Below are 12,013 nucleotides of genomic sequence, written 5' to 3' on the forward strand. Positions count from 1 at the left end.
ACTTTGCGAAGGACATCCTGCCATGAGACTGTAGATTGTAAATCACTTTCTTCATTGTCTATGTCTGCATGTTGAGAAATGCAGACTTTTTGATTCCTAATCCTTTGTCCATGAGCTCCCTCTATCACTTTCTGATCAGTTAATAGGAATTAAAAAAAAATCTTTTTGTTTTTAAAAAAAATCATGATCATGTGCTTAAAGTGGGCATATTAAAATTGATAAAAGTCCTTCTACATTTCCAGTTACGAGTTTTTAAGTCTTCTATTTTGTTTGAATGGGCGCAGCATCTTCTTCCTGATGTTACTGTTAAGATCTTCTCATCTGCTCAGATTCCAGAGAAGACTCTTCCAGTCTTAGCCTTTAGATATAAGGCTGGTTTCAGATGCTTAAGATAAATAAATAGATAAATACTGAGCAAGAGTTAGTCATAAATACTGACACGACTGAGCGACTGAACTGAACTGAACTGAGCAAGACAAGCTATAGCCCTGACCTTCCTCTTGTTCATCTTGTTCACCCAGGTTTGAGGTTAAGAGTTTCTTGTCTGGTTTCTGCTGGACTAAAGAGTATAGAGCTCTCTGAAGAAAGATACATGAAATCTGAATTTTTTTCCTCCCTGATTTAACTGGCTCTATGTGTAATACTTTTCTAAAATTTGAAGGATAAATGTATCATTCCTGGTTTCAGCATTGATGACTTCTTTCCTCCTTTGGTACTTTATGTTCATCTACTTATTTGGGGAATGGAAATTTTGAAATCTTTAGTCATGTAGGCCCCACCCAAAGCTGTGGTTTATCTTCTGCTTCACTAATACCATTTTCTGCTTTTTTATTCTGTTTTCTACTTTATTGACTGCCTTCATTCAGGTCTGAAATTCATAATTTTTTGGTTAATGTTGACTCATGTTTGATCTCATATTTTCCTAAAGTTACCTTTTATGTTGTATACCTATTTCTTAAGTAAATATTTGCTCTGACTCTAGAGTCTTCCTTCTCTTGAGCTGCACAATATTTTTCATTTGTCTGGTGGATATGAATTTTTCTGTGTCTTATCCTTAGAGAGGGAAGTCTGTGTATATTCAGTATCAGGTATTGCCCTGTATTCTTTTATGGGGCTGAAATGAGTCATTATTTGACTTAAGTCCAGATGAAGGAAAAAGGTTAGATTTATAGTAGATAAATTTGCCAAGTTAGAAATTCATCTTCCTATGAGGCCTCGGAAAAGAGCCAGCATCAGCTCCAGAAGTAATCAAAGGGAACAGTTGCCTCAGAACCAGAGACTTTTTTTTAAAGGTATTTGGTGTTACATTCAGTAATTAGAAAGATCATTGTCACTTGGCATGCCTGCCCGTATCAGAAGCCAGTTGGTAGTGCTTTCTTCCCACATATTTTCTGGGCCAGTCATTATGGCCACATGTAAATTAGAAGTAAATACAGCCACAGATTACTTGCTCAGTCGGAGCCAGGAACCCCTTTTAAGGAGCTGAATGTATTTTAAATGTACTCCAACACTCCCTGGCTTAGTTCACTCCTGCCCTCATCCCTCTTAGCAGGGAACATCATTGCGAGTCTATTGGGGTCTCATTTACTTATTTTCTGTCCATGTAATTATAGTTTCACATGAAAGCATGTTGAGCTTTAAATGTTCTCCAACCTTCCATGTTGATTCTTGCCAGTAGATATTTCTGAAAGTCTGAGCAATAGGTAGGATCCATCTGTGGCTTCTAGGATTGAGTCAGGATATTTCTTTTTCTTATATTCAGTTGGTTATTTTCTGTTAATCTAGCACAGAACCATGAGCCTATGTGGCTTTCTTACTTGTAAATTGTATTTTATCTAAATATTTTTTTTAATTGAAATATAGTTGATTTACAATGTTTCAGTTTCAGGTGTACAACAAAGTGATTTAGTTAGACATACATACATATCTGGTTTTTTTTTTCAGATTCTTTTCCCTTGTGAGTTATTTCAAAATATTGAGTATAGTTCCCTGTGCCGTATAGTAGGTCCTTGTTGACTATATAGTGTGTGTGTGTGAATTTTGAGCTGTGGGGAGGGATTTTGAGGTGATTCATAGCCAATGGCTGTAAAATGGATGAATAGGCATGTCAGTCGGTGACAAAGCTCATGTTCTGCTAGTAGCATTAGGTGTGGTTTTGTGGTTTTGAGAAGGATGATAGAGATTACAAGTCATGCCTAGAGTGGAAAATGGGGACAACTAGGGAGGAAGAGAAGGGAAAATAGTGATGGCCAAGGGTACCTGGGGTTGATGGAGCCAACTCACACTGCTTGGTGGTTTCCTGTTATCGAGAACTCAAAGAAAATAGAGGGTTAGGCTAAGGGCTGGTTATAAGAACTTCAAGACAGATATCTAAGTACTTGGAAGAGTTCAAAGAGGGATGAGTTTTTAAAAAAATTCCTGTGCAGCTCTGTAGCTGTCAGTCTGGGGCTCTGATATATCAAAGTAATCTAGCCTGCTTGGCCAGAGACTGAATGGCATCATTACTTAGGAGATTGTCTTTGATGTCATCACATCTCTTCCCCATGGTTTGTGCAGTTCTGTAAGCTGAGCAGTACATAGGTTCCATGAATGTAATTTTCAGACGTTGCTTTCCAAGAGAGCTATTTTATACTCTTTGAGGTAGTATTGCCCTGCTCTTACATTTTCAGAGTTAAGTAACCATACCCCATCTTATTTATAAAGGGCTTCTCATAGTGTAAGAACAGGTTCAACATACACTTTCATGAATCCTCTAGTGATCCACACTGAAGTGAAGTGAAGTGAAGTCGCTCAGTCGTGTCCGACTCTTTGCGACCCCACGGACTGTAGCCTACCAGGATCCTCAGTCCATGGGATTTTCCAGGCAAGAATACTGGGGTGGGTTGCCATTTCCTACTATCCCAGAAATAAAAATCTCTTTGTGTGAAAAAAGGAAAGGTTCAACAAAAAAACGTCTAAACTTGATATTCTTCTTCAAAAAGGAAACTAACAATCTGTATTGTCCACTGTGTAGCTCAGGGACGTGTCACATAAATCAAAACTAGGGGTACATCATTAACATTTATGTGGATGAGAGCAGGGTTTGGGGAAATAGGTACTTTGCAGGACATGTGACTTGCGTCTTACTTCCTTCAGAACTTTCTGAAATGTTTGTTTAGAAAATCTCCAAGCTGTTTCTCTTGGTTAATTTTCATTCACGTGGAAGGTTCATCAATGGAAAGGCCCTGTGGTGGGTCCCCATTCAGGTCTCAGCTCTGTTATTTCCTGGCCTCATGACTGGGAATGACACATAAACCCTTCAAAGCCTCAAGTTTCTTATCTGTGAAATGAGTTGACAATATCTACCTCAAATTGTACGTGAAATGACTGCACCCACGCTCAGCATCTAGTAGGTGTTCATTAAATCCCAGTCTCCTACCCTTTCCCCTTTTGCTACCAGCAGTGATGCCATATGGCATTTGTTACACCCATTTCTTTATCCTTTTTCGGACTGTAAGCTGGGTACCAGCATTCACATTTTGGGCAACTCTTTGTACCTGAATATGGAAAATATTTTAAGGTTATATTGCTTAATGATGTAACTCAGCAAAAATGATATTGGACCCACATGAATATTTAAGAATAGAATCTCACTTGCCTTCCATATTTCTTTTTGGTTATCATGCTGTTCATATATTCATAGAACAAGATGGTGTGAACTGTAAATATGTGAGAAGGAAAAAAGGGGGAAGAAGTAAGGGTGGCACAAAATGATGCCAGGAATAAGTTCAGTACAGAACAGTGCATCATGGGGCCCTATAACTTTCCCAGGGTAGGGTTGGCTTTCCGACAGCCCTCACAGAAGAGGAGAGGCACTCTGCGGATGTGTGCCTTCCTCCTGGGCTATTTATTTAACTTCGCAGTGTGATGAACAGCAGATCTTTCCCCCCTAAAACTGGGACTGAAGAGAACATCACTGTGGTCTCAGGGTAGCTGTGGAATTTTGTGTGGATCGTTAGACCAAAACGTCTTGGCAGCTTTACTTATTTGTTAATTAAAAAATAGTCACTGACAGAACATTAGAGGAAGAAAATAGGAAGGTGCCACAATTCTCAACAATGAAAACCTAAAGTGATTAAAACGGTAGTATGAAGGATAATACCCGAAGACAGGATAACAATCAGAATAGCGGGTTCAAAGAAGTTGCTGCCAAACCTAGATTGTTTCTTAGGAAACAGTTCTTCTGAGGTTATGTGACTTGCCCAGCGTCATCCAGCTAATAGAGAATAGTGTCAGAGGAGTTGCAGAGACTTGGCTTAGATATCCAACTCCACCGTTACTAACTGCTCAAGATTACTGACTTGGATTTTGTGATCCTGGTTCATGACTTTTACTGTTATGGAGAGTATCATTTCCCATAGTATGAAAGTGTTCTGGTGTCATTGCATGCTGGGGAAACCAGAAAGTGTATTTACAGACAAATGCTGCTTTTTTGAGGCAGGGGTCAGCTCAGTTTTATTCATTATGCCCTTAGTTCACTATGGATGCTCCATAAATATGTTTTGAGTAAGAGAAAGGATATTGTTAGGTGGTATGAAAGCAACCTAAAAGTGAAAAATTGACTTAAAATGAAAGTATTTTCTTAAAGTTTTTTTTTAAATTAATTGAAGGATAACTGCTTTACAGAATTTTGTTGTTTTCTGTCACACCTCAACATGAATCAGCCATAGATACACATACATTCCCTCCCTTTTCACCCTCCCTCCCATCTTAAGGTCTTAAAATGAAAATTTGTCCTCCTCTGTACTAGATTGAGATGTGGAAATAAGTCACATCCATCTAGCATCCTCTAAGAATGTTGAGAGGAACTGAGAAATGGACTCTTCCTCACACCTGTGGAAGTTTGATTTACGAAGCCCCCTTCCCCACTGCCCATCCAAGTACTTATTCTTGTGACCGACTCCTTTAACTTTGGGGTATCTTGCCTTTCTTTAATTCTGAAAGTGGTAACAAGTTCCCTAAGGAAATGTAGACGTGGAACACATTCACTGAAATCTCATCTGGGACTGGGACTTGGTGCTCTAGGACTGATTCTCCATGAACAAAAAGTATGATTCCACTCATCTCTCTTCATCCGCCCTCAGGTTGTCAACTGGGTGGGTCTCTAAGACACTTGATACTGTTATTCTATTTGTTCTTTGCCTGTGTACTGAAGGCTCTTAATTGTGAGTTACTCAGTTTCTTATTTAAGGACAAGATGGCCCTTCGCCCTTCCTACTCTCCCCGTCTTCACAACTTGAAATCACCTGCCGCAGACATCTGGCTCGCATGCCAAGTTGGCGTTAGATTCATGAAAACGTATCCGCTGACCCTGGTACAGAGGTCCTGGCACTGAGACGTTAGCTGCTCTGTAAGACACTCCTCCCTGGGTTCCTCTTTGCGTTCAGCTGGTAGCTGGGTTTTGAGATGGGGTTTTTGTTTGTGTGTTTCGCTGCCCGTGGCCACAAGTGCTTCACTCACAGGCGCTGAGCCTCTGAGGTTAACGTGGATTTTCCTGCCCTTTTCCAGGTCCACGGTTGCTCCTAGCATGACCACAGTCTGATCAGCAGCCAGGAGCATCTGACCCCCGTGTTGTGCGCGTCAGGGCTGGGGCCTGCTCACCGCCCACGCCGCCAGCGCTGCCATGGCTGCTGCCTTTACGTCCAGCCCTGTCGCTTCACAGCCCCAGGTACGTGATTCAGACACGCATAGGTCCGGGCTAATCATAGTTTTGTGGACTGTTTCAGTTGAGTTTCAAAACCCGTGTTTGACTCTGGAGATCACACGAGTCTCCTCTGAGCTCTCGTTTGGTGGGGATTTGGGATGAGTGTTTTGTGAGGGAGGTGCTTGTTTTCGGCACCTAGGATGCCTGGCTGCTACTGGAGGCATCCAACTCCAAATCAAGACAGTCAGTAGCAAATCCCCCTGTTGTTTTTTTTAGGGTTTATCTCAGAACTGATCTCATCTTGTATATAACAAGTTTTCTGAGTGTTGTCTTGGTGTCCTCCTCCTCTAATGATGATTATTTTACCTTGACCCATTCTAGTAACTTTGAGAAGAAAATACAATTCCAGAAACTTCTGAACCACAGTAATGTGAGTTACTTTTACTGTCCAGAGAAGAACAGTCACACAACAGGAACATTGTTTTCACTGTTCTACAATCTGATCTACTGAAATACTGACTGAACCCTTTCAGTTTCAGGAGGCAGCCTGGCACAGTGAAACAGACTTTGGAGTCATTAGACATGGGTTCACATCTCGATTGTTGGGTAAAGGGCCTTAGTCATGCTGACCTCACTCAACTTCCATGTCTTCTCATGTAGTCATCCCTCAGAGCGTGGTTATAGGGATTAAAGGAGAGGATCTATGCAAAGTGCACATCAACAAGTGTGATTTCCCATATGCTCTTCTTGCACTGTCCTCTCCTCCTGTTATTTTTTGGCTGCACCGCACACATGTGGGATCTTAGTTTCCTGACCAAGAATTGAATCTGTTTCCCCTGCATTAGAAGCATGAAATTTTAATCACTGGACCAGCAGGGAAGTCTCTTCTCTTCCTTTTAGACTGTAACCTCCAATCACATTCATGAGAATCACTTTTAGGGCCAAGGTTGAAGAAAAAGCATGCTTTTGAGAAAAGTCATATTGATTGAAATTTGAATCTTTATGATACAAAATACTTTTCTACACTTTTTTTTCTTTGTATCATTTTGCAGGCTACTAAATTTTGTATATATTTATTTAATTGAATATAAATTTTATATGATATGGAGCCTTCATAAGAAAATGAAGATCTGAATAAACAAAACTATGTATTTTTATGCTGGTGTATTTTTTTTTTTGGTCTGATTTCTAGAAGAATTTTTTTTTTTAATTTAAATAGATTTACATGTTGTATTAGTTTCAATTGTACATCCAAGTGATTCAGATATGTGTATATATATATATATATAATCTTTTTTCATATTCCTTTCCCTTATACCTTATTACAAAATACTGAGTGTAGTTGCTTGTGCTATAGAGTAGGCCCCTATTTTAGGTAGGGGTGTGTGTGTCTGTGTGTGTGTGCAAAGAAAAGGAGGGAGGGAGAAAGAAGAAAAAGGAGCTCTTCTACTTTATTTACTGTAAATGTTTTTCTTCTTCTCTAAAAGACTTGGGATTTTATCACATGGGTGTAGTCATTGCTGTTTCTGAGCATTATGAAGTTTGTAGTGTCATTTTCCAGAATGCTTAGCGTTATCACCGTCATGTGTATTTCCCTTTCTGGTAAACGGATCATTGCCTTTTCAACACTTCATTTACTTTGGGTGTTTGATTTCCATTCCCCTCAATAGTGTTCTTGGTACCCGAGAGATGTGGTAAGTGGGTGAAAAGATTTAGTGCCTGTTACCTAAGGTCAACATTTCAAAGTCCACTGGAGTTGTTCCCTTGCAATGACTATTCTTGGCCTTTGTGGAGTAAGTTAGGCCCCGGCACAGGTTTCCTGGGCAGGACATTTCAGCACCCTAGTCTTGCTGCTCTCCTTTGTCCGTGTTTCCAACAGCATCATCTTACCTACACATCTTTGCTCTCACACAAGCTACTATCAGCCGGTGAGTGATATAAATATTTTTAAATGACTCATTTAATGAAAATGTTTAGCACCCATCCTATGTAGAAGGAGGTCATATTTAACATAAACACTTGAGGAAATGTGTATTCTTGTAAAGTCTGTGGGGAAGTAAATTGGTCCAGTCACTCTGGAAGGTAATTTGACAGCATCTGTTAAAATTATAGACCTTCGTGCATCCTCTGTTCCCGTCTAGATACTTATGTTAGAAAAACACAATTCCAAGGATTTGTGCAGGGAGATAGTCACTGAAGCGTTAGTTGAAGACCAAGCAGTAGAAAACTTTCTAATTTTCAATAGTAGAAGGACTTAATAAAGTCAGTCATGTTGATATGATTTAAATACAGCAATTAAATGAGGATATCTGTCTATCTCAGAACAGCTCTGTCTCCTCAAGATATCTAATGGAGGGAAAAGAAAGCAAGATGCAGAATAATACTTACAGAAAAATGTAATTAAAACTGTAAAACAAGACCATATGTTCTTAGGGATAAACATATGGTACATTAATATAAATGCATATAATGAAAAGTCTGTAGTACACATTGTCCACAGGAACAAAATTGCCCCCAAGAGGGCAAAAAATGGATCTTGGGAGATGAGAAATCCCTCCAGAGCTTAACCCTGCCTGATGAAAACCTATTCCTAAGTACTTAATTTCTCCTTAGGGAGAACTTGAATTTAATTAAAATTTCTTCCTTGAGAGTCACCAATAGGAAAAAAAAAAAAAAAAGGAAACGCTGGTCTAGAAGGATGCACAAGACTCTGCAGTCACACTGCCTCAATTCAAATCCTGGTTCCAACATTTACTAACTGAGCCCATGGTGGGAGGGGAGAAAAAGTATTCACTCTGTCAGCGCCTCCATTTTGTCATCTGGAAAATGAGCATCATCATGAACAAGCCAAATTCGTAGGGTGGTTTTAAGGTGGAAATGAGGTCATGTGTGTAGAATTTAGAAGAGTATTTAATATATTTCTTGGTACATCTCAGTATTGTTCGGCAAGCACTGTGGCAGGTCTGGGGATGCAAGATAAAGATACAGCCTTTGCCCTGTCAGAGTTTAGAAATATAATGGGAAATACCCAGATAAGGAAACAAAAAATTAGAGTGCTGTGTCTCAAATGCTATAATATGGGAAGTATGGGTGCTCTTTGGGGTAAAGTGGAATGATGTGTAGGGTTAGGGAAGACGTCTCAAAGGAAGACTACCAGCTTAGGAATGAGTGTAAGTTATTCTGGTAAGGGAGAGGACATAGCCTGTGTGAATGTCAGGTGCCGAAGGTGGGAGAGCTCACAGCTTTTGGTCATAGTAGAGTGGGGTGTGAAGTTGTGAGCAGTGATGTCTGGAGCCAGCTGTACCAGCTCACAAGATCTGACTGTTCAGCTTTCAAAGGAATTTCATAAGCTGATTGACTTCATGTTTGTGGCTTGAAATCAGCCAGGGTGGAATATTTACATCATGGAAATTGGCAAACACAGGCCCTGGTACCTAACAGCCCATTGTTAAGTACCGATCAGCATACTTCAGGTTGTAGAAAAGGTAGGTGGGTTAGGTTATAGAGTTAGAGAAGATTTTGCAGGGCCTTGGAAGCCACGTGAAGATTTTTAACATTAATCTCAAGGAAACTTATGTAGCTCATGAGTCTTAGACCTGGGTTCAAACCTTACTTTTGACAGTTGTGCTGAACCAATTTATTAATGAATCATAACCAGGGAAGTGAGTCCCATGATTCTCACCATATGTTGGGAACAGTCACAGCCTCTGATAGTTGGGGGAACTCAAGCCCTTTGGAAGGAGTCAGCTGTAAGCCGAGGTGTTAGGTCACAGAGAGAGGCAGCTTACCCTTCTGCAGGGATGCAGATCAGCGGGTCACTTGGTTCCCAGGATCCTCTCATCCATGATGAACCTCATGATTGTATGTCAGCCCTTCCCATGTCATTTGTGCAGTCAGCTTTTAATCCAAGGCTGATTCGCCCTTGCCCCCGAGCTTGTATTCATGTATTCTCTATTACCAAGTTTTCCCCAGGTTCAGAGAAGGTAAAAGCAATTTAAATACAGATCTCCTTAGGCAAGGCGTAATAAGCCATTCACTCAATCAGCTTTGCCTGGTATTGTCTGGCACATCAACTCGAATTCTTTCAGGGTGAATTCAGGGACCTGTGCAGAGATAAACCCACATTCAAGTGTGAAAGGCCTGACAGTCCTTTCTTAAGACAAAAACAATTGAAAAGAAAAAAAAAAAAGCTTTCAGTTTTGTTACTCTCTATTCACTTGGTAACAAAGAGCATTTTTCTAATCAAGGCTGCCTAATACTAGATATAAACTAATTAATATGAGCAAAATAGCTGGTGATTGTTTCCAACAATAATAGGGAAGAAAGCTTTCATTGTCACTCATGCTGGAATTGCTGTTTAGTCAGTGAAAGATACGCCTGGTGCTTTGAAGTGGGACAGTTTGTATTCCTGCTTGACTCCTGCCCAGACTGTAAGATGGATTTTTGTTTGCTCAGGCTGAGAAAGACAGCACCTTGTTCTGAAGCTGGATGGATCCCGAGGCGAAACCGGACTAGCAGCAGCAGGCAGACTCTGTGCGTAGCTGCTTTATGTTGAATAGTTCAGCTAGTTCAGAATAAAGAACTGAAGGAAGCTCTGGAGATGTCTGCAGACAGGAGCATGCTCATGCTTTGGTTAAATTAATGAACGCGCTCCTACCCTGCAGGGATGGGAGGATGGAGGGGATAGAGGTAGAATGGGTAAGCAAAAAGCTTGCCACTCTTAATGACCGTTTTCTGTATCTAGAACTCTATTAGCAGAACTTTAATGATGGTTCATCTCTTTACTGTGGGTGGAGTATGGATTAAAAGCTTTATTTTACTTTTGAATGGAAGGGTCAATAGTTCAATCCATGTATGGGTGGTTCAGTCTTTCTCAAACCCAGGTATTAGAGACCAGAAGAGGTATTTGAGAACTTCGAAGGCGTTCAGATCTCACACCCGTGATTCCAGCAAGGAAGGAATATTTGCCGTCAGTATTTTACAGGGTATTCTGTCTCATTTGCTAAGTGGCTCTCTTGGTTTTAAGACAAGGAAACAAAGATATTTTGATCCCTTCAAGTGATTTGCAGTAGCTTTCTTTAAAGACATGAATTTGGGTAGATGCTCAATGTTTTCAAAATATTTGTTCCCCTAGTTCTTACCCAGTGCTCTAAGTTAACTAACAAGTAGGTATCTACTTGGTGTCTGTTGGAAGACAGGTATTTTTGAACTTCATTACTTATAGGTTTTTAGAGGTTTATTTCTGATATTAGAGAGTGGATAATTCTAGATTAAAGCAGTTGAATTCTGTGTTCAATGGGTTGTGTTTTTTGAGATTGAAAGAATTCCATTTTTGGGGAATTTTGTATTATGCAGTTTTCAAATATCACACACACACACACAAAGTCAGAATAATAGAGTGAATCCCAGGATAGCCATCACTCAGATCCAACAGTTATTAGCATTTGGCCAAACTTGATTCACTTACTTTCATTTTGGGGGGATGAAATATTTTAAAGCAAATCCTTGGCATCCTGTTATTTTATCTCATGTTCATACCTCAATATGCATCTCTATGAAAGAACTCACTTATATCAGAATTCTGATAATAGACACTGTGCTCACAGATTTAAATGGCAAAATATGTTAGATGCTTTGTACAGCATCAGCATCTTTCAACAGATCGCTGACATACATACGTTAGTTCCTTCCTTTTCCCCTGTAATTATTCTGGGAGTTTTTTTTTTCTTCTTTTTTTAACAGGGGGAGAGTGGTTACCTCTACATATGGTCTGCGTGTATGACGCACTTATGTAATATGCCAGAAGATCCATCACAGGAAAGCCAAGTTAGATAAACACTCTATGGAAAACTCCAATGTATTGCCAGGAATAAATGCATGTGGAGATAAACATTGAGATTTCTGACTTACTCCATCTTGAACCATGTTTCTGTTAGAAGTTAAATTTGTTCTCATATTGCAATTTGAATTCATCTCTGCCCCCTTTTGTGTTTATAAACACAGATAAAGTTTGAGAGGATATCTTATTTCGCAATCTGAGGGCACGTTTGGTTTTCAGTTCATAAGACAAAATTGTACTGGGATACCTAGGATAAACCACAAATGAGACATTAATATTTGTTTCTTTTTCTAATACATCTTCTCTAATTGGTTTAGTCTTTAATGATTAATGGAGTCAATTCTTTATCCTTCAAAGGGGTGAGGCTTCCTCCCTCTTACAACCCATGATGGTGCTCTTAGCCAATGTTCCTTTTTACTCTCATAGCTGTCTCCAGTTATTTTTCTTTGAACTTTAGTTATAGCTATTCCATAAATATATGCTAAGGTGGG

General features: G+C 39.8%; 1 protein-coding gene across 3 annotated transcripts in view; it reads left to right on the plus strand.

Moving 5' to 3' along the window:
* The window catches only part of LPAR1 (lysophosphatidic acid receptor 1), a 154,584-nt gene that overhangs the window by 64,890 nt on the left and 77,681 nt on the right, over positions 1-12,013 (plus strand). For all 3 annotated transcript variants that reach the window (XM_061163438.1, XM_061163439.1, XM_061163441.1), the window contains exon 2: positions 5,548-5,707. In XM_061163438.1, the coding sequence (XP_061019421.1) occupies positions 5,663-5,707 (45 nt within the window). In that variant the 5' untranslated portion in view covers positions 5,548-5,662. The remainder of the gene's footprint in view (positions 1-5,547; positions 5,708-12,013) is intronic.

Source organism: Dama dama, chromosome 16 (genome assembly GCF_033118175.1).
Source record: "Dama dama isolate Ldn47 chromosome 16, ASM3311817v1, whole genome shotgun sequence".
NCBI classification, from domain to species: Eukaryota; Metazoa; Chordata; class Mammalia; order Artiodactyla; family Cervidae; genus Dama; species Dama dama.